Source organism: Pollachius pollachius (assembly GCF_949987615.1).
Source record: "Pollachius pollachius genome assembly, chromosome: 3".
NCBI classification, from domain to species: domain Eukaryota; kingdom Metazoa; phylum Chordata; class Actinopteri; order Gadiformes; family Gadidae; genus Pollachius; species Pollachius pollachius.
In genome coordinates, this window is record NC_136936.1 from 34,588,628 (window position 1) to 34,610,250 (window position 21,623).

The 21,623-nt window shown below is 43.8% G+C and overlaps 1 protein-coding gene across 1 annotated transcript in view; it reads left to right on the forward strand.

Moving 5' to 3' along the window:
• spegb (striated muscle enriched protein kinase b) overlaps positions 1 to 21,623 on the forward strand; it is a gene marked incomplete at both ends in the record, with an annotated part of 42,283 nt that overhangs the window by 15,828 nt on the left and 4,832 nt on the right. The window contains 25 exons of the mRNA XM_079733786.1: positions 157 to 315; positions 622 to 811; positions 1,460 to 1,689; positions 2,196 to 2,315; positions 2,724 to 2,828; positions 3,816 to 4,022; positions 5,677 to 5,800; positions 8,250 to 8,422; positions 8,927 to 9,039; positions 10,875 to 11,043; positions 11,769 to 11,865; positions 12,116 to 12,316; positions 12,723 to 12,780; positions 12,879 to 12,956; positions 14,348 to 14,520; positions 14,636 to 14,662; positions 15,219 to 15,368; positions 15,681 to 15,723; positions 15,811 to 15,879; positions 15,986 to 18,767; positions 19,361 to 19,510; positions 19,828 to 19,944; positions 20,313 to 20,480; positions 20,792 to 20,914; positions 21,413 to 21,577. Coding sequence (XP_079589912.1) covers positions 157 to 315; positions 622 to 811; positions 1,460 to 1,689; positions 2,196 to 2,315; positions 2,724 to 2,828; positions 3,816 to 4,022; positions 5,677 to 5,800; positions 8,250 to 8,422; positions 8,927 to 9,039; positions 10,875 to 11,043; positions 11,769 to 11,865; positions 12,116 to 12,316; positions 12,723 to 12,780; positions 12,879 to 12,956; positions 14,348 to 14,520; positions 14,636 to 14,662; positions 15,219 to 15,368; positions 15,681 to 15,723; positions 15,811 to 15,879; positions 15,986 to 18,767; positions 19,361 to 19,510; positions 19,828 to 19,944; positions 20,313 to 20,480; positions 20,792 to 20,914; positions 21,413 to 21,577 — 5,991 coding nt within the window. The remainder of the gene's footprint in view (positions 1 to 156; positions 316 to 621; positions 812 to 1,459; positions 1,690 to 2,195; positions 2,316 to 2,723; positions 2,829 to 3,815; positions 4,023 to 5,676; positions 5,801 to 8,249; positions 8,423 to 8,926; positions 9,040 to 10,874; positions 11,044 to 11,768; positions 11,866 to 12,115; positions 12,317 to 12,722; positions 12,781 to 12,878; positions 12,957 to 14,347; positions 14,521 to 14,635; positions 14,663 to 15,218; positions 15,369 to 15,680; positions 15,724 to 15,810; positions 15,880 to 15,985; positions 18,768 to 19,360; positions 19,511 to 19,827; positions 19,945 to 20,312; positions 20,481 to 20,791; positions 20,915 to 21,412; positions 21,578 to 21,623) is intronic.

The window sequence follows — 21,623 nt, forward strand, 5'->3', positions numbered from 1 at the left end:
TAAGGAACACTGATTCAAAGTGAGAATGTTGATGTATTATTTTTAACATACCCGTGGTTTGTATGTCACTTTTTCATTCTGTCTTTAGTACTTTTCTTCTTCATGTCTATTTACATAACTACCTATATGTCTGGCTGTCCATCTGTCTCTCTTCAGAGGAGGTGACCTCCAGTGGGAAGCTGAAGGTCATTCCCTCTGTCCATCCCCTGTTCACTCGTAAGCTGGACGTGCTAGAGGTCATTGAGGGTCGCAATGCTCGCTTCGACTGCAAAGTCAGCGGCACCCCTCCGCCAAATGTCACCTGGAGCCACTTTGGTAATATCATCTCATATGGTTCCTTTAAAATGTCTGTACAAACTGAAACTGAAACTAACCTCTCCTGTCTGTATCTGTAAAAACTGAAACTGAAACTAACCTGGCTAGATAAAAGAGAAAAACATAATTAATGTATGTTACTTTACTGAAACTTAAACTAACCTTCAATGTCTGTAACAGTACAACTTAAAATTGAAACTGAAACTATCCTCCTGTGTCTGTAACTACACAAACTGAAATTGAAACAAACCTCCCCCTGCAACTGAACCTGTTTGTAACTGTACACACCTCATTTCTAACCTGTAGACCAGCAGCTGTCGGACAGCGAGGACGTGCACATCGTGCAGGAGGGAGGGCGCCACTCGCTCATCATCTGCCATGTGACCAATGAGGACGAGGGGTTCTACACGGTCATGGCGCGCAATGGCCAGGGCGAGGCGGAGAACTCTGCGGAGCTCTACGTCCAGGAGCCACGGCCCGCAATCTCCTCCCAGATGTACGGACCTGCTCGCATCTCCCTCCCTCCTCCCTCTGGGATAGATACATGTCTTTACATTAAGATGGGGTCGATAATTGGTCAGATAATTGTTATAATCTCATATATAATGCACCTTTAATTATTAAACTGTTTTCATGGATGAAGCGTTGCATACCTCACAAGGAGAGTGTAAATTATTGATTTACTTCACAATGTTATTTTACGGAACACCAAAAAATAATGTTAATTTGTTATGAGGATAACAATATTGATTGTATGCTTTGACTGCCTCTTTCTCACATCTCTCTACCCTTCCCCCACTACTTTGTACTGTACACTCTCATCACGAAACCCAATCATCTCCTACCACCTCCTCCATCGTTTCCTCCTCCTCCTCCTCCATTGTCTCCTCATCTGCTATTCCATCTTCTCCTCCTCCTACTCCATCGTCTCCTCCTCATCCTCTTCCTCCTCCATTGTATCCTCTATCTCCTCCTCCATCGTCTCCTCCTCATCCTCCATTATCTCCTCCTCCTCTATTGTCTCCTCTTCCTCCTCCTCCTCCTCCTCCATTGTGTCCTCATCTCCTCCTCCATCGTCCCTCCATGTCCTTATCCATCGTCATCTCCTCCTCCTCCTGTCCTCCTCCTCCTCCCCCTCCTCCAGGGCGAAGCTGGAGAAGATGCCATCCATCCCGGAGGAACCGGAGGTGCCGGAGAGCGAGGTGGAGCGCTTCACCATGCCCGACTTCATCAAGCCACTGTACGACCTGGACGTGGTGGAGGGCAAGGAGGCGGTGCTCAAGTGCAAGGTGGCCGGCCTGCCCTACCCCACCATCGCCTGGTTCCACAACGGCAAGAGGATCGACAGCACAGAGGACCGCAAGATGACCCAGTGTGAGTTGAACATTTTGCCACTGTGCTCGACTTTCTGGTAGAGTGCATTGTTAAATTAACTGAGTGAAAATGGTCTGCTTTACTCCCTGTGTGGAACACATCGGGTGGAAGGGAAACAATTTGATGTTTGGTGATTTATCAGCCGTCTTTATCCAAAGCTACTTCCTGTAGAAAAAAGATTCTGGACCCAGGCTCCCGGCTGTGTACGTTACCAGCTGGCCAATCAACACAGATAAACCATTGCGCACCAACCAGGGAGTAATTAAGAGACAGCTCCATGGAAACACCAGATGAATCAACCATGTTTCTCGAAAACTAGCTAGAGTCAAGGTCGATTTGACAATAATATGTTCGCCTGTGAGAGTGAGAGCGTGAGGCTGAGGCTGAACGCGTGTCACACTGCAGGAGCATGAAAGTTATCTGGCTACCCTGCCTTACGTTACTTCACCCTACATGACATCTGAGGTATATTTATCAACTTAAGACCCTCCCCTTTTGTTGTGTAGTCCGGGACGTCCACAGTCTGGTGATACGCTCTGTGTGCCATGCCCATGGCGGCGTCTACAAGAGCGTCATCTCCAACAAGATTGGCAAGGCAACGTGCTACAGCCACCTCTACGTCACAGGTAACATCTGCTGTGATAGGCTGGGCTACAGCCTCTGGTTACATCTGTTAGGCTATGCTAGCTTACGTCAAAGGTAAGATCTGCTAGGCTACGTCAAAAAAAGATTCTGCTAGGCTGGGCTACAGTCCCCTCTATATCACAGGTAATCTTTGCAAGTCGTGTGGCTTGTTAATATTTGTAAGTAAAGGATCAGATTATAATGACCGCCAAATAATTACCACAAATGTTAACCACATCTGAATTGCTGTTAAAAAAATATTCTGAACTGATATTAACTGTATAACTGAAATTTAGGGTAAATATCTGTAATTTCTGTATGTGTTCTGAATGTGCTATTTGTGCTGAATAAGGAGACATTTCCATGACAGTCATGCCATCTGTGATTCTGATCATGGTTCTTCTCTCCAGACATGCTCCCTGACCCTCCAGAGGGGGCCCCAGTGGTGGAGGCCATCACTGGGAAGACGGTCACCCTGTCCTGGAGGAAGCCAAGGAGGCTGGACCCCTCCATTGGTACACAGGACTACATCCTGACCAACATTTCACTTAACACTGGCCATAAATACACGGAACATAACCATATATTACTGGACATATGTCAAAGACACGCCAAACACTTCCCCTTAATCAGAAATAAACCAGCAAATAACTATGTTAATCGGCATAGACTGATTGAATGTAGCGTTATTAGGTGAGTGCTGCATGCAGCGCTCAACTATTGTTCTTCATAAGTTTTATTCTTTCTTTCTTCCTTTATTATTCTCTGCAAACGTTGGGACCTATCTCCTTCCTCAATTTTTCACCTAGAGACTCCATTCGAATTTTTAAAATATTCAGAATAGCTTGGAATCGCGCACTTCTTTTCAGATTTTTTAAATATTCTATAATTTTTAAAATATTATACTTTTAAAATATTATTTTTTTTAACACTGGAGTCAATGGGAGGACGGCAGAGCTGGTACTGGTACTTCAAACTGTTTAAGACGTAACTGAATCAATTTTCAACCATTTATCTTTGTTCGAACCATTTAACAAATCTAGTACACACTTGTACCTTCAATAATATCCAAACGGAATTTAGATATTTATGTTTATTAATATTTATTAATATTTATTAATTAAGACATACATTTATTAATTTATGTCTTAATCTATGTGGCTTTATTAAACAATATTTTCAACCTCACTTTGTACTACAGCGCTCACCGCATTTTCTGCAGGAAATGCATTTTCTAGTTATTTTACATTCTTTCTACATCTGCTTCAGCTGAATTTTACAGAAATATTTCAACATTTGGTTAAGCAATTTCTATTACATTTCAATCCTCAAATTAAGCTTCAATATAAGACAAGATTGTCTTTATTTATTCCAGATTGGAAATTCAGGAACATTATGTTATTCATAGTTTTATTGTATGTTTTCCTCTGTAATCCCTCTAAACTACATGAAGGTCATGATACAAACCCAGTTGTATTGACTGTAAACGTGATGCGTTCCAGAGGCGGGCTCCCTGATGTACGCCATCCAGCAGCAGGCGCTCGGATCCATCCAGTGGACCATAATAGCCTCCAGCCTGAAGGAGACTGTCTACACCATCACCACCCTCTCCAAGGGCGTCCGCTACACCTTCAGGGTGCTCACCATCACCTCCAAGGCCTTCAGCAAGCCCTCCGCTGCCACCGAGCCCCTGCAGCTGCTGGACAGAGGTATGCAGATAATGGCTTTATTATTGACTTGTCTAGTCTATGTAAGGGTTATTATAGTAGTGTTATGTTAATGGTTGCGTTCAAAGTCTATGTACGACAAGGTCATATAAAACGGAGAAGAAACGTCACTGTGACAAAATAATTGAGAAGCTCTCCCTCAATTTTTTCTGATTACAATTATTGACCTAGTTCAAAGTAAAGTAAGGCTTCTGGTAAATTGTGTTGATGGTAAATGTTTCTGCTAAACATTGCGTTTATGATTTGGGCTTTCTGGTAAACAGTGTGTTTCTGGTAAATGTTTCTAGTAAACAGTGTGTTTATAGTTAAGGCTTCTGGTAAACAGTTTGTTTATGGTACAAGTTCTAGGTTAACAGTTTGTTTATGGTAAATGTTTCTGGTAAACTGTTTGTTTCTGGTAGGTTCTGGTAAACAGTGTGTTTATGGTAAAGGTTTCTGCTAAACATTGGGTTCATGGTGAAGGCTTCTGGTAAACGTGTTTCTGTAAAAGGTTCCTAGCAGTGGCGTCACTAGGCTGTTTATATTATTTAATTAGCCCTGAATATAAATAAATAATAATAATAATAATAATAATAATAATAATAATAATAATAATAATAATTTTCAATATTTATTGGTATATTTACTAGTAACTATGGAATGCATCATTCAATCCAGTCTAGAAGTGATGAAATGATTCTGGTCAATAATGGTAGTTAGTTATTTAGAAAGAAACATTGGGATTCCAGGGACATCTCAAAATAATGTAGCCTAGTCCTTCTATATAGTCCATCTGGCAAGAGAATAAACATTTTAAAAACATAACCAGACTGTTTACCACCTCAAGTGAATTAACTTATCCTATCCCCAGTCATATATATATATATATATATATATATATATAGGGTCTGTCTCACTTGTATTCATTTCACTCTGAAATGAATGGAATGGAACTTTAGATGTTTGGGGATAAGCAGCACAGCAGTCAGGTAGCTATTTAAAGCTATAATAAACTGCGCATTTTGTTTATTTAGGTAAAGCTTTATGAAAAATTTTGCATGCACAATAAAGCATACAAATTTTTTTTGCCATTTTCCTTTTCCCTCTGGGCAAAGCCCTGGATGTTTATGAGCCATAGAAACGCCCCTGGTTCCTAGTAAACATGTGTTTCTGGTAAATGTTTCCGGTGAACTTCGGGTTTATAGTATAGTATGTGCAGCGTCTTTTATATCTGTACTTTCGTCCAGGGATAACGAATAAAAGTTAAAAGACTCTGCTTTCTTGCCTAACCCATTGGCCAAGTCTTCATCATTAAGTTCTTTGTGGTGAGTTACTCAAATTTGCTTTTGTTTTCTGGACATAAAAGACTTGATGTCTCTATCATGCATTCCTCCAAATACTCCCTTGCCTTTGCTAGTTTGTATGCCAGTAGAGAACTGGCTTTCATTCTGACGTCTTGAATCGTGAATTGACGAACAAAAATGTTTTGCTGATTACCTTCCTTTCTATCTCACTCTATCATTAAGCGTAATAATGCAAAAAAAATAAATAAATTGAACAATGCCCCTGTGGCCCGCGGGCAGTAGTTTGCCCACCTATGTTGATTTAAACTGGTATGGTAGAAGCTTATGATGAAGTGTATGTTAATGTTTCACAGGTCCCTACCTCCAGGAGTGTCCGGTAATAACAGACAAGCCAGATGTGGTGTTTGTGATCGAGAACCAGTCGGTCACCATCACAGTCACGCTCAACCATGTCAACGCCGTCGTCATCTGGCAGAGGTGCTTCAGCGTTTGATTCCTTCCTTCAGTTATATTTTTCATTGAATCATTTGCCTTGTTGGTTCTTTCATTTGTTCAGCTCTTAATAACTAAATGTTTCTTCATTTCTTTGATTGAAATGATTGGATTAATTGACTTTGTTCGTTCATCCAAATTATTGATTTAATTAATGAATCTGTCTTCATAATCATTATTAAACATTTTTAAAGGAGACATATTATGTTGTTTTCCCAACAAGTAAACATAGTATATGAGTTTCAGAAAGCTTGTTTTTGAGGCTGTTTGCTGGAAATAGCTTTCAGGAAAAAAAAACTCACCTACCGCTATTCCCCTCTGTTTCAGTCTCTTCAGAATTCGCTGTTTCTGTTGTCTGTAGCTTAAATGCAAAATGAGCTACTGCTCATTAACCAATGAGCTGTCAGAGTGAACCACAGCATGGGGGAGAAGTGATTGTTGCCATTTACGGAATACTGGAGCTCTATATCTATATAATATAATATAATAATAATAATATTATATTATTTATAGGTATTTTTATAATATTATATCTAATATCAAGTCCAAAAGCTATGTGCACCTCGGATGATATTATGAATCATAAAGACCGCGTCTGACGTCTCTGGTAGTCACTGCCACATGCCACGTCACTGCCACATGTTGGGGTTATCTCGGCCATGGTTCAGAAGAATTTGGGGAAAGGAACTTTGGTCTTGACTCTCTGAAGTCCATATTGAACCGCGACATGGAGGAGAAAGGGATTGTACTCCCGGAGCTCAGCTGCCGGACAGGCGCCGAAGCTTCGGCGGTCCGGCAGCTCAGCTCCGGGAGTACAATCCCTTTCTCCTCCATGTCTCCTCCTCCGGACTGCCGCCGACGCCTCGGCAGCAGCTACGGCGGAGAAAGGGATTGTACTCCCGGAGCTGAGCTGCCGGACCGCCGCCGAGCTCGACCGGCCGGAGCTGCTGGCGGGGGCTCCGCCGGACTCCCTGCCAGTCAGTCACATGGCAAACTGACAAATTAGACATCTATTTTTGTATGGAATATCCCTGCTTCCGAAATGCACAAACATCTCCACCCAGCGCTCGTCCCCTGGTCCACAACATCTTAGCTATGCTCTGATTGGAGGGGGTTGGGGAAGTGGGAGGTAATATTCAAATGTGCCCCCTTCCTACGTAGGAGGGGGCACTGAAACGAACTCCCACGTTTGGTAACGGTAGGCGGGTACTTTCCCAAATTCATCTCACTTAAAAAATGAAAAACAGACTTTTTTCAAAGTTTGTGTGCGTGTGGGACCATCAGAGACCCAAAACAAATCCAAATCCCAGGAAAAGTGTTGTTTTCATAATATGTCATAATATATTTTAATTACTCAATTTGTTTGTTCAGCTGTTCATGATGACTGAACTATGAGCCTGAGCTAACCCTAACTAGGTAATTTTCTAGTGCAGCAATGTACCCCATTAAAAGGACTATGTGTAGCACTTGTACATCGCTTTAAATGGCCGATATATGAACATGTTGTAATTTCAATATGAAAACGAGACCTTCCCGACACTATCGCTTGCATAGAACAGCCTGTGGCTGATTTCTATTATAATAGAATCAGGCAGGATTTGCCAGGGAAAAAAATAAAGGAAGGGACGTGTAAGCAAGTGTATTGGCAGAAATATCAGTTCCTTCTATCCAAACTGATTTGTACATTTTTTTGTTTATTATATCCACTCAATCATAAACTGTAACTAACAGTTTATGATTGTTATTGTCTCCGCCCGCGGAGCTCGCACTCCGGTTCTCTCCATGCATGAGCTTGAGCAGGCTGCAGTTCTCTTGCTGCCAAAAGGGGTCAGTACCGAGAGGGCATTTCTGGTTATTACACGTAGTCCTTATAAATACTTGATTCATGGACACACACATCCATGACACAATCCATCCATGCAATTTTTCTCTATAAATTATACCCGCCACCCTTTGAAAAGGATATAGCTATAACTGTAGCTATTACTGTAGCTGTAACTCTATCTACAACTGTAGCTGACTCAGTCCACTAGAACCTGCTAACGTTAGAACTTACGTAGTGCAGGTTTAATTCTCTTGATTGTTTATTTTTTATTCATGGTCCATTGGTAAATTAATTCATAATTCCGTTCATCCATAGATATTTTGTTTGATTTACGTGACCCAGACTGACTTTGAAACCATATTAATGTTGCTGTGCAGGTAAACAGTGAATATATATATGTATAGATATACATATATATTAATGTATGTATGTATATATTTATGTGTATATGATTATGTATGTGTTGTCTTATGTATTTTGTGTGTATTTATGCGTGAATGTATGTGGATATTTATGTATATTTATCTATTTGATGTATGTATATATGTATGTTTGTATGTATGTATAATTATATATACGTATACTATAACCTATATTCCCCACATCCAGGAAGGGCGTGGTTCTGTCCAGTAAGCCTGGTGTGTACGAGATGGGGATGCCTGATGACGACCAGCACACACTGAAGCTGCTGAAGGTGAAGAGCCCTGACGTGGGCCCCATGTCCTTTGTGGCGTCCAACAAACACGGCAACGACACCTGCACCTTCCCCGTGGAGATGGCCGGTGAGTTCAGGCGTAGCCTGAGTCTAGCGGCAGACACCGTTAGCCATGTTGTGTGTGTCATGTGTACTAATTGATTTAGATACAAAACTGCCATGTGACTGTTGAGGAACCAAGTCTAAGAATTTTACTCTTTTGTACTTTTACGCTAAGATGTAATAAGATAAACTCTGTATCTGAATCTGAATCTGAAAACAAAGCACTGAAACAATTCTAGTACAGTGTGGTTCTGATATGTCCTCCATATGTGTAGAAAAGATGCAGGTATGTACATGCACTTGTTAGGTCTGGAGCTTTTTGACAAAAGTACATGTGTGGGAGTGGAGGGTATTGTGCTGGCTAGGGGGTTCAGCTACCAGCTGAAAGGTACCTGGTTTGATCCCCAATTTATATTCTGTTCTATTCTGTTCTCTGACAAAAGGTACTCCCATGGCTATCATTATCAAAATGTAAAATCCAACTGTGTAACTAGTGTTTTGACGGTTTAGTTTTTGTTTCTTTGTGTAGCGGCCCCGACCTTTGAGACTATCATGGAGGATCTGGATGTGTGCGTGGGAGAGACCCCCCAGTTTGCCGTGGTGGTGGAGGGGAAGCCAGTCCCAGACATCCTCTGGTTCAAGGTGACTACATTCTCTGTGTTCTTCCTGTGTTCATTATAATACAATGATAGCAAGCTGTTCTAGTTAAGACTAGATAAAGCAAGTAATAAACTTATATTTATGTATAAGTACACTGTGATAGTGTGATTATCCGTTACGAGCCGTTTTCAGATTTTCTAAACGCCTTTTAACGGCTAATCACACTCACACCTGGTGGTATAATATGGGACCTTTAATGTAGTAGTATACACATATAAAGGTTACAGGATAAGCTAAAGGGACGCATCACCCATTTGAATTTAGCTTTGTATCGTTAGAAACCCAGTCATATTTTTGAATGGTCTTGCATCATTCCCTCATTTTCCCCTGAGAGGGGAGAGATCCGTATCTACCTCTAACATTTCCTGCTTTAAATGACAATGTTTGCGTCATTTAAAGCAGGAAGTGTAAGGGGGGGGGGATTTACAAGCACATTACAGATCAGTGCCAGTGGGTGGGACTTACACCAGTGTGAATTTGCGCTACGGTATGGATTTTGACGTTACCGTGTGACCGTTGTGACCGGTAGATCACACGAGCGCTAAAGAAGCAATGATGTAGCACCAAAGACGCAGTCGTTTACTCATAATATAATCCGGCGCACACAGCTTTTGGCTGTGTTCTATACGACATTCTACACTCCGGGAGCTCCGGCGGGAGACCTGGAACATATAGACATCTATAATATAATATATAATATCACGGCCAAAAACTGTGTGTGCCTCTGGATGGTATTATGAATAAACGACTGCGTCGGGTTCTCCGACGTCTCTGGTCTTTCCACATCAATCTGAAGTCACGGTACATCTTGACTTCAGAGAGTCAAAGCCAACGTTTCTTCCCCCAATTCCTTCTCCAACATGGGCGAGAATCAATACACGGGTCTTATTTTGCAAACCCCCACCCGCCCGTAGCCGCGAATTACATTCAGCAGCCAACCAGACCCGCTATAAATTGATACCGACGCCCGACCCGAAGGAAAACAAAAGATGGAATGCCGGGGAATTACACTATCTGGTGTTTGGCGAGGCGCAAAACCCGCGACCGACCCGCATTCTTCAGGCGTCTGATCCGACCCGCACCCTTGTCCAACACAGTATCATTTTTCACTCCTTTCATCCAAATTGGGCTGGTCACCCGTCGGGTACCCAAACCCGTGCAGGACTCTGGCCGAGATAACCCCCACTAGGAGAACCCGACGCAGTCTTTAATTCCTAATATCATCTGTAGGCGCACAGCTTTTGGCCGTGATATTATATAGATACCTATATATTATATTATTTAGATATAGAGCTCCGGGAGTCCGCAAACGGCCCTCACTCACTCAATCACTCATCTTCCATGCTGCAGTTCCCTCTGGACTGCAGGGAGTGAATACTGATTGGCTGTTATGTTACGTCCCTCAGGGAGTGAACACTGATTGGAATTGTGGGAGTTGTCATCTTCAATCCACATACGCCATACGTCTGCATTTTCTTGGTCCAGAAGTCACCAAATTAGAAATTTATATTACTATTCGCGAACATATATGACCCACTTTTAATACTTATTCATGTCTCCAATGGTGAAATTCTCCTTTAATGGTATGATGGATTTTAAATAGAAATATGGTTCAATAGAGTTATTATATTATAAAATATTTAAGGTTAGCTTGTATCATTTACACAAACGGTAAATAATTTATATTAAAGTTAACCTAATACAAATTATACAGAAGTTTAACAAATATAATTATAATATATATAGATATATACCTATCAGTTATAATTAAGTTTATACAAAAACAATTGATACTAAAGTTGACGTTGTCATTTCAGAATGACGTCCTGCTGGCCGAGAGCAGCCATTACACATTTGTGTACGACGACAATGAGTGTTCCTTGGTGATCCTGAACACGCGCCGAGAGGACTCCGGGGTGTACACGTGCACGGCCAGGAACCTGGCAGGATCCGTCACCTGCAAGGCTGAACTGACGGTGCACGCAGGTAAAGAATGTTTGTGTGTGTGTGTGTGTGTGTGTGTGTGTGTGTGTGTGTGTGTGTGTGTGTGTGTGTGTGTGTGTGTGTGTGTGTGTGTGTCTCCATCCATGTGTATTTGTTGGTTAGTGGTCTGATCTAAGATGTGAGTGGGGGGGTACAATGTCATCGCTGGTGTGAGAACACCTCAACAATTGTTTTCAGCTCTTGTGCCTAGAAATTTCTTTGTCCAGATTTCCTCGTATGCATTTGATTACAAAGACAACCAAAAAAAAAAGAAGAACTAAATCATACTTAACTTGACTGCTTCTGAATTATTTGAATTAGACATTTTGATTGAAATGTCTGATTGTTCGCACCCTTGCATTGGATTAAAGCATCTGCCAAATAATTTAAGATTGAAGAAGGCATACTTAGGTTTGGTCCATGATAAGAATATCCCAGAATAGCCGAAGAAGGTGAATCACCAAACGCCCACCCTGTTCCAACATTATCCTTACTTTGCTTCTAAGAATGGTTATGGCACATACTGTATTTGACAGACGTGTCAAATCATATTTGAATACTAATTCATGCAGGAAACAAGTCAGAACTGATACAAAAAAACCCATCAAATAACAAAACTAGTTAGTTAACTGGTACATTTCCCCTCAATCAGAATGTGAAAGAATAGTATTAAATTGCAGTTTTTAGATAATGTTTTAAAAATGTTAAATATGTTTTTTACTTACCAGCTAAAAGGAAAGAGAATCCCATAGAAGATGAAAAGACCATTTTGCGAAAGATGCGCAGAATGACCGATTACTACGAAATCCACAAGGAAATTGGAAGGTAGGTTTGACTTTAATCATGCGAAAATTAAGGATGATCCTTCAATTATCTTTTCCTCCGAAATATATTGTATTATTTTCATTTGGTAGGGACTATAAGCTATTTTAGGAAAAACTAAACTAACATCAAACAGGAGACATGCTTAGGCAACACTTGGTTGTAGGCTACTTGGAGCTATGTGAGGTTAATGCTTGATATAGATATGCCCATATCCTTAACTCTGCTTATATCACGCCTTCCTCGCTGCCAGAGGTGCGTTCTCCTATGTGAAGCGTGTGGTCCTGAAGGTCGGGAAGACGGAGTATGCCGCCAAGTTTATCTCGGCCCGCGCAAAGCGGAAGGCGTCCGCGCTGAGGGAGATGAACCTGCTGGCCAGACTCGACCACGAGAGGATCCTGTACTTCCACGACGCCTTCGAGAAGAAGAACGCCGTCATCATCGTCACTGAGATGTATCCTTCCTGCTCGATTTTAACCCCCCTGATCCACCTCCGTGTGACAAATTTAAAGCTGTTACTGTGGTTACAACTCGAGCCACTAGAGACTGCTAATGGGAAAACATACATATTGCAGGTTTAAGAAATTTGCTCTTTCCCTTTAACTATTCGTTTTTTTGTGTTTGTGTGCGATAAACTATAAAACATGAATGTTTATCATATAATATGATAAAATGAAATAAATCAAATGTAATTGATTTGATAAAATGTGATGATGTATATTACATGATGTACATATCTAAAATCCATCCACTGCACTGATCTAGTGTAGTCTCGTGTAGTCTGATCTAGTCTACTCCCCTTTAATCTAGTCTTATCAAATATAATCTAATGTGACTGTGCCTTAATCCATCTAATAAAGATGTCACGAGGAGCTGCTCGAGAGATTTGCCAAGAAATCTATTATCACGGAGTCTGACGTGAGTTGGTTTTGTGTGATTAAAACTTTAACATAAAACGTCATGTAAAAAAAAAAGCTTTGAGGTAACACTGTACTTTACTGTCTGTTCGCCTCCAGGTGCGCTCCTGTATGAGGCAGCTGCTGGAGGGACTGGACTACCTTCACCAGCAGAAAATCATCCACCTGGACATCAAGGTGCTCCACATACGGGCCTTATAAGATAACTATATAAATCCCTCGGAGGGGGAAATCCTTTGTTACAACAGCCCAGCAACAGTGGAAAACACAGGATAAGATGCAGTACAATAAAAATAAATATATATATGAAAACAGAAATAGACGCTAAAGTAAATGCTAAAGTAAAAACAAATAGAACAAATAGGGCAAAGAAAAAAAACGGTACAAGTCTTTCTCTCACAGTATATTAAAGTGTATAAATGCAAATGTAAACAAAGAGAAGAGGCATAGTTATCAAGGTTTATTCACCCAGCATGGTTCTAAACACACAGCATGGTTCCTCTCGAGCTGCAGGCCTTCTCTCTCGTATCAGCGCGACACAATTTACACAGATCAAAGATCTGTGTAAACAACAGTCCTTCGGTCCAGTTGGACGTAATTTCACTATAAGGGTTCAGTGAAACTGCTACATTTATAAAACATTAATTTGTATGAATGATTTATTTATTTGTTGATTTTTAGATCATTTTATCAGGTTTTTACTTTATCTGACTTATGTTGGTCAGTTTTAAGTGTCCAAAATTGGATTAGCACTGGAGCACTTAAATTGTTTTACCTATGTAACTGTCCGACTTGTGTTTGTGTGTACGTATAACGGAAGCTCACTTTTAAACTGCGAAACAAGTTTACCTACGGGTACAAATAAGGTAACCTGAACCTGAACCAGTTGGGTCAAGAGGGTTGGCCACAGGCCTCTTACCACGAGACTGGCCTAGTGAATGTCTGGACTCCACACGCTCCTCCAGCCAGTCTGTCTTCAGCTTGTTCTGGTGAGGTTAAAAGGCCTCCTGATTGCAGATATAACTCAGCACACCTGTGAGTGGTAAGCTGAGACACCTGAGTGGGGCGGGGTCTCTATGACACAGCTTTTAGAGTAGCACCTCCCATCCAACACCACACCCCTTGGCTGCCTTTGCCTGCCTTTGTGGCCACCATGTGGCCCTGTGGGGCACTGCTCAGCAGCTGGGCCACCACACTATGCAAAGTCAGTTCTTAACATGGAGGCTTCCTGCAATGGTATGGCAGTTATAGGAAGCCTCCTGGAAACTGAGCCCCAGATATATTTGGTCTGGTGTGTTGCTGATGTGGATGTGACATTAGAAACGTGTAACATTATAAAAACATGCGCTGTTTAACATTCTCTCTATGTATCTTTATATAATGTCATAATTTTTAAGCAATTAAATCAACAAAGAGCGATGTGAGGCGGCTCCATCTTGACAGATAATCATCTTGCAATTTTTTTTTCCAATAATACCAAAATGTTGTCTTTTTTTATAATATGTAAATAGTAATCTTCATAGTCTCAATCTCAATACATTATATATTTCCCCCCGCTTGTCTCCCAGCCTGACAACATCCTGATGAGCGACGCCCACAGCGATCAGATCCGGCTCTGTGACTTCGGGAATGCGCTGGAGCTCACGCCCGGCGAGGCCCAGTACTGCAAGTATGGCACCCCCGAGTTCGTAGGGCCAGAGATCGTCAACCAGTCCCCCGTCTCCAAGGCAACAGATATCTGGTACGGCCCTTAAATTTCAGAATTACTCCCAGTAATCAAATTGAAGAATGTTTAAATTGCCAAGACATTGCCCTTTCATAAAACTATTCCTCTCTGTTTATTTTTTTTCTTCCAGGCCCATCGGAGTCCTTGCATATTTGTGGTAGGTTCAGTTATTTAAAAAGCAAAAAAGCGATCAGATCAGAAATGGCAATTTAAATATAAATATATGCTGGCCAGAATATGATTTTAACAATGGTAGCAGTTGTGAAAGGTGCTGTAGGCAGGATTTGAGAGTTGTAAAGTGAGTCAAACAAAAAAGAGCAGACAGGAGTTTTTGAAAATATATATATAAAAAAACGGTCCTCTTCCCCTCTGCTTTCTCCCTCCCTACGTTTCTCCGGCACCGAAAATTGTTGCATTCATGTACCTGTGATTGACATTGAAGATTAATTACCCAAACCAATCAGGGAAGAGGTGCTAAGAAATTACCTGGGAGCAGTCTAAATTATGAATTTGCTCATACAGAGGCAGGGACACAGGGAACCAAAACGGAACCTTTAATATACCCTTAAGTCCATTAGCTCTTCAGTAACTGTAATAATCAAGCAACTCTTATAATTAAATAAAATGATAATGCTTTGAACGATTGATTGCCAGAATACGTTCTTGGTAGTCAGTGAGTGGAGCTCAATGTGTGTGTGTGTGTGTGCTTTCAGCCTGACGGGGGTTTCTCCGTTCGCTGGGGAGAACGACCGCAGCTCGGTGCTTAACATCAGGAACTACAACGTGGCCTTCCAGGAGAACATGTTTGCTGAGGCCAAGGAGGCCAAGGGCTTCATCATTAAGCTGCTGGTCGCAGACCACCTGTGAGCAATAATCTAATTCAAGTTTAGAATACCATTCACAGAACTTACTGGAGAAGGTTTTTAATTATATATTTCATTATTGAGATGGATCTAAATAGTGCATTCTGTCTTAATATGTATTCAACAGATGCCTCTATAAAAAGTAACTTGAATATATATTATTTTGTCATTAATTAACAGGGTAAGGTATCTATCTCAAGGATGTCTACATCTTGAACCTTTCAGCTGGGAGTCAAAAACACTTCCCACTATACTATTCTGCTCCCAATGTATGCAATATATCCTCACATTATTATTATAATTGTTTTGTAGGAGGCCTGATACTCAGGAATGCCTCCGCCACCCCTGGTTTAAGGTGAGCCACCCTAGGATCTGTAAAAATGTCTGGGAGTACTGGGAGTTTATTGTTGTAGTTTAATGACTTTTTGTTGTTTTTGTGTAGACACTTAGCAAGGGAAAGGCTTTGAGCACAGACTCCCTGAAGAAGTTTGTATTTCGAAGAAAATGGCAGGTACGATGTCAAATTGTTCTCTTACATCGAGAATATCCTAGAACATATGTACCTATGAATGTAGATTACTAGTTAAAAATTCTGATGATGTCATGTCACCTTTCAGCGATCGCTAATCACCTACAAATCCAAGATGGTCATGAGGTCCATCCCGGAGCTGTTGAACGACTCCACCAGTCACATCTCCATCGCGGTTCCCAGGAACCTCAAGGAGGGCTCCCCTCTGCCATCGTCCTCCTCCGACTCCGATGAGGATATTGACGAGCTGCCCATCATCCCGATGCCGCTCCACATGGAGTTCTCCGGCTCCAGGGTTTCCCTCAACGAGATCCAGGGAACTGAGCAGGACAACGGGAAGCACAACGGTTCCACCGACTGGTCTTCTGCCACAGCCAAAGAGCAGCCAATGGAGTTGGAACCCGGCGTTGCGGAGAGAGACAGTGTCGAAGTCTTTGCCGGCAGCAAGGGTCGCCTACGCAAGCGGTCCAAGCAGGAGAACGACAAGAGCTCCTCGGACGACGAGCCACCGGCCGAGCTGCCGCAGCGGTCCGAGCAGTCCCGGAGACCCCTGCGCCGGGGCTCCAGTGTGGAGTCGGACAAACCAGACAGCGGCCGCAGACGGGGGGAGCTCCGGCGGGGTGGCTCGGCCGACAGCGCCCTGCTGCTACGCATCACACCCGAAGAAGGACAAGCCGGGGAGACCCCACCAGAGGAGGGAAGGAGAGGCCTCAAGAAGGCTGTGTCCATGGAGCTGCCGAGGAGGAGCGCAAGCCCGGGCGGCGCCCACATGAGCCAGGAGGACTACGCCATGAAACTTGAGCAGATGAGGCAGCGGTTGCTTCGAGGGGGCACCGGGGACAAGAAGCTGAGCGGGCTGCGAGGGCCTCTGTTTGAGACGTTGGAAACGTCAGAGGGCTTCGCTCGCGGCCCGCGCTTGGGGCCGCCTCCCTTGATCCGGGCGGCATCCAGTGAGTGCTCCCCGAGGGAGGAGGCTCCGAAGCCTAAACTGCTCCGCAAAAGCGCTTCGTTTAGTCAGGGTGACTCTGAGCCGATCCCCCTGCACCGCCGCTCCGGAGCGCCTCTGGAGATCCCCTTGGCCCAGGTGGAGCAGAGGAAACTCAAGGAGGCCATATCAATGTCCTCGCTCACTGAGCAGCCGAAGCTGGACTCCCGTCCGGTGACACCCAGAAACCCTTCACCCAGGCCACAGACCCCAGAGTCTGTTGTGCAGGAGAGTCCTACGAAAACAGAGAGTGTGGAGTCCTTGATGGAGAGAGATGCAAAACTGGACGAGGCTATGAGTGAGAAGACGGACGGTTTGACGACAGATAGTAATTTTGACGAGAGATCAAGCACGAGTGGTTTCTCCGAGAAGGACATGAGCATATCAGAAGACCAGATGATGGAAACAGAGTACACAGGGCAGAGGGAGCCGACACCACCTCCTCCTCCTCCCATGGCCCAAAGCTCTGTGATAGAAGAGGAAATGGAAGAAGAAGAAAAAGAAGAGATAATCGGGGAAGTGGAGAAGAAGACTGTTAATGTTCCAGAGGAGAAGGACAAAGGAAATAAAGAAATGGAAGAAGAAGAAAACGAAGTGAATATGCCTGATAAATCTTCTGATATGGTCATCCCCACAAACGCAGTTATTGTGACACCTACACACGACTATTCAAGGGTATCCGGAAGTGTTGTCACCCAACTTACAGCACCTACACCTCCTGCTGTGGTTGTTCTTCCAGACGGAAGGAGGTCGGCATATGCTAGCATCATGCAGACCATCATGGTACCCGCAATTACACCTGAAAATGCATCCTATTCGTCAAACCCCTCTACTCCAATCGCCGCTCAAGGATCGTCAACATTCCCAACGTCAACCCAAACTATTCAGCCACCTGCTGCTACTGCCCCGTCTTCTCCGTCACCTGTACCTACACCTACTCCATCACAAGCACCTCCCCCAACTGAAACACCCTCTGCCTTCCCTGGTCGCTCAAAGCCAATCATTGTTTCATCCAATGAACACGCCGCTGTCTATTCGCGAGTTGCATCGCCTGAACTGATCGCCAAAGAACCCAGCCCACCCCACGCTGTCTCTGAGTCTCTGACACGGGAACTAAACGCTGGACACGACTTCCAGGACATAACATCTGAAGAAGTCTTCGAGGCACGCTTCAAAAAGCGTGAGTCGTCACTGACGAGAAGCTTTAAATTCCTGACTAGATCAAAGAACGAAGACAAACCGCCAGCGGTGGCCCCAGACGCCACGGAGACGGGGGAAGACATCTACCGCCCAGGACCGGTCGGCGGTCCTCTGGAATTCGCACCGAGGAGACTTGAGGAGAAGTCCAAGTCTGTCCTGGATCTCCGTGAAGCTCAGAAGGACCAGGGCTTCATGAAGAGGCTCTCCATGCGTCTGAAGAGGACGCCGTCAGCCGAACGCAAAGAAGATATGGCCAAGGAAGAAGAACAAGCCGCTTCGAAGCGCAGACTGTCGTGGACGCTGGGGCGAAAGGGTTCTCAGGAGAAGAAGGAGGTGGAGATGTCGAGGATGGACGGTGGAGCTGAAGACGTGCAGCCTGAGTCAGGGGACAAGGAAGTGAAGAAACCCCAAGAGTCTCCGGTCCTGGCGATGCGCAGGAAGATCGAGTCGACGGTGGCGGGCATCTCCACCAGGATCCGCAGCTTCTCTGAGGAGCGGAAGGTGTCGGACGAGAAGGAGCAAAAGCGCACGCCCATCTTTTCGATGCTTCGCCGCGCAGCCTCTGAGAATCGCGGCGTCAAGACTGTGGCGGTGCCTTCGAACCAGCTGGCGGCTCAGACCAGTAACGGCGCCTCTTCGGAGTCCCTGGACTCCATGTCTAGCCTCAAGTCGGACACGTCCAAGGGTAGGGTGAAACCATGCTCTCAACATCTTCTAAATTTTATTTTACAAGATTTGTATCAGTTCCAAAAAAATAACTTGATGTTTATCAGCATAATGTTATTTTGTAGTCATGAGCTGACCTAAATTAGCCTGGTCCTACCAGACTCTCATTCTTCATTTCAGTGTCTGGACCTACTCAATTGACAAACGTTAACTGACTTGAAGGCGTGTGTCTGTTGAAGTTTAAAACTATTGGATATGCCCAGTGCCACACTGGATCTTACCAATTACTAACTTTTGGCCGAGAATCACGTTGCGAGGCAGGCTGTAAACAAACCAAACACCGTGCGTGAAGATGTCCGTCAATGAGAGCTGACTTTAACGCCATTGTTCTCAGCCACTCCCTCTGTTCACTGATTGGACGCAGAAAATATGGACGGAGAAAACCCACTAACATACCATAGACCCAGACGTGGTACTGAAGGGAAATTCAAATTGAGCGGAAGTACATAGGCGGGTGGAGCCAGGCTAGACCTAAATGCCTTTTTGACACAAATACCTTTTATCTCTGAAATCCTTCTTTATTTGATGATTAACCTTTTTTATGTGTTTCAGTCGGAGAGGTTGAGCGCAGGTCACGCTGGGATCGCTGGGGCCTGACCAGAGGAAAACGGGACAAGACCGTTTCACAGCCGGACATTCCCACCGCCATCACCAGAGACAGCAGTGGTCTACGGACACGCCAGTACTCTAAGCTGGCAGCCGGTATGCTAGTGTAACTTCAGTAGTGCTCTGAATTAATAATTGGATGACATCTTCAATAATGAGAATAACGTATGCTGTATGCAAACCATTCTGCTCAATCCTTTTAGAGTTCACACTCTGGTATCAAGATGTTTTGATTAATTCTTTGAGTGTATCACATCTGTCTACAATATATAATTATATGTTTCATTATTTTTTTCTGCCTTAAATAAAGAGTGCAGGGCTGAGTGTTCTTATATGAACCGGCATGCTAACCATTCCCCATCTACATGCTATGACTCTCATTAAGTCGTGTCTACTTCCTGTGTGTCCGCTAGACTTTGCTCCAGTGTTCCACATCAAGCTGAGAGACCATGTGCTGCTGGAGGGAGACCCAGTCACTCTCAGCTGCCTGCCTGCGGGAAGCCCACACCCCCACATCGCCTGGGTCAAAGGTCAGGGAATATTTTTTTATTTTACCATTTTGCTTTATTATATCTAATTCTATGCAATAAGTATAATAAAAATAAGTAAGTAAGTTAGTAGGTAGATACTTTATTCATCCCCTTAGGGAAATTCAGTTAGTCAGTAGCAACAGACAGTGAGCAATATTGCAAATAATAAAAAACGAATACTAGAACTAATATTAGGATACTCGAACAATACTGTGCGATATTCTCATGTTTAATAATTGGTCCCTGATAATTACTATTATGAATCTCAGATTTCGATCCCTTATCCACATTGACAAAACAAGCCAAAGACGAAAGTTTCCCGAAACAATCATCCGACATTAACTCCAGCTGGTGTCATGTCTCCCCAGACAAGAGGGCCCTGGAGATCGACGCCCGGATGAACCTGATCTCCTGCCCCGACGGCCGGCAGCTCCTGATGATCATGCAGACCACCAAGAAGGATGCAGGGCTGTACGAATGTGTGGCCACCAACCCTCTGGGCGCAGTGTTCAGCTCCTGCACCATCTCCCTGGCCCGTGAGACCACCTTTACTTCATCTACAAAAACACTTTAGAGTAGGGTAGTCTGAGTAGTTTCATTTGGGACGAGTTACAGATGACATTTTATAGTCAACAATAGATACAGCTTTGTAACGAACCACAATGTAACACAAATGTCATCATACTCATAGTATAAATTAAGTGTGATTCACAGCAATTACATTCAATACAAATACTCCATACTCTTCGTTCTCCTGGAGCAGTTTCATAGGTCCTAAGTATGGGTACCACCCAGTGTCCGCCTCCTGTATTCCCTCTCTAACCCTTTGATGACCTGTACGTTGCAGGCCTTCCCAATCGCCCAGGGACCCCTGAGATCCCCCAGAAATACAAGGACACAGCTCTGGTGGTGTGGAGGCCCTCAGACAACCTGGCTCCATGTACCTACTCTCTGGAGAGGAAGGCAGAGAGTGAGTCCACCCTCCAATAGTATTTTACATGAATCTTGTGTGTGCATACTTCTGCGTTCTCAGAAGTATGCAAACCCATGTTATATTGCTTTATGTCTCCGTTGTTGTGTTCAAGGCTATTGAATGTTACCCAGTAAGCTTAAAAGGGATATGCACATTATAATGGTTCATCTCTCTAATCTTCTCATTTATCCTTTCCCGTCTCCTCTTCTTCTCCCGCTCCTCCATCTCCCTTTGCTTCCCTCTCCTCCCCTATTTTCCACTCTAATCCTCTCCTCTCCTCCTCTCTTCTAATCCCTCATTTCCCTCCCATCCCTCCTCCTAATGACCCTTCTCCCCCACAACCCTCCTGCCAACCCCCCCACCCTCCTCCTCTCTCCTACATACTCCTTTCTCCTCATCCAACTCCTCCCCTTCTCTGCTCCCCCCCTCCCCACTCCTTTCTTCCTCCTATTCTCTGCCCCCCATTCACCTCTCCTCCCCCTTTTCCTCCTCCAGGAGAAAGCTTGTGGCTCATCGTGGCTACAGGGGTGGCCGACTGCTACTACAACGTGGTTGACCTGCCAGCAGGGGTATCCTTCCGCTTCCGGGTGGCGTGTGTGAACAAGGCGGGCCAGGGCCCGTACAGCAACCTCTCTGACCAAGTTTGTCTGGATCCAACAGGTCCGTACTCATCTTACTTCAGTACACAATCATCTATCACACTTGT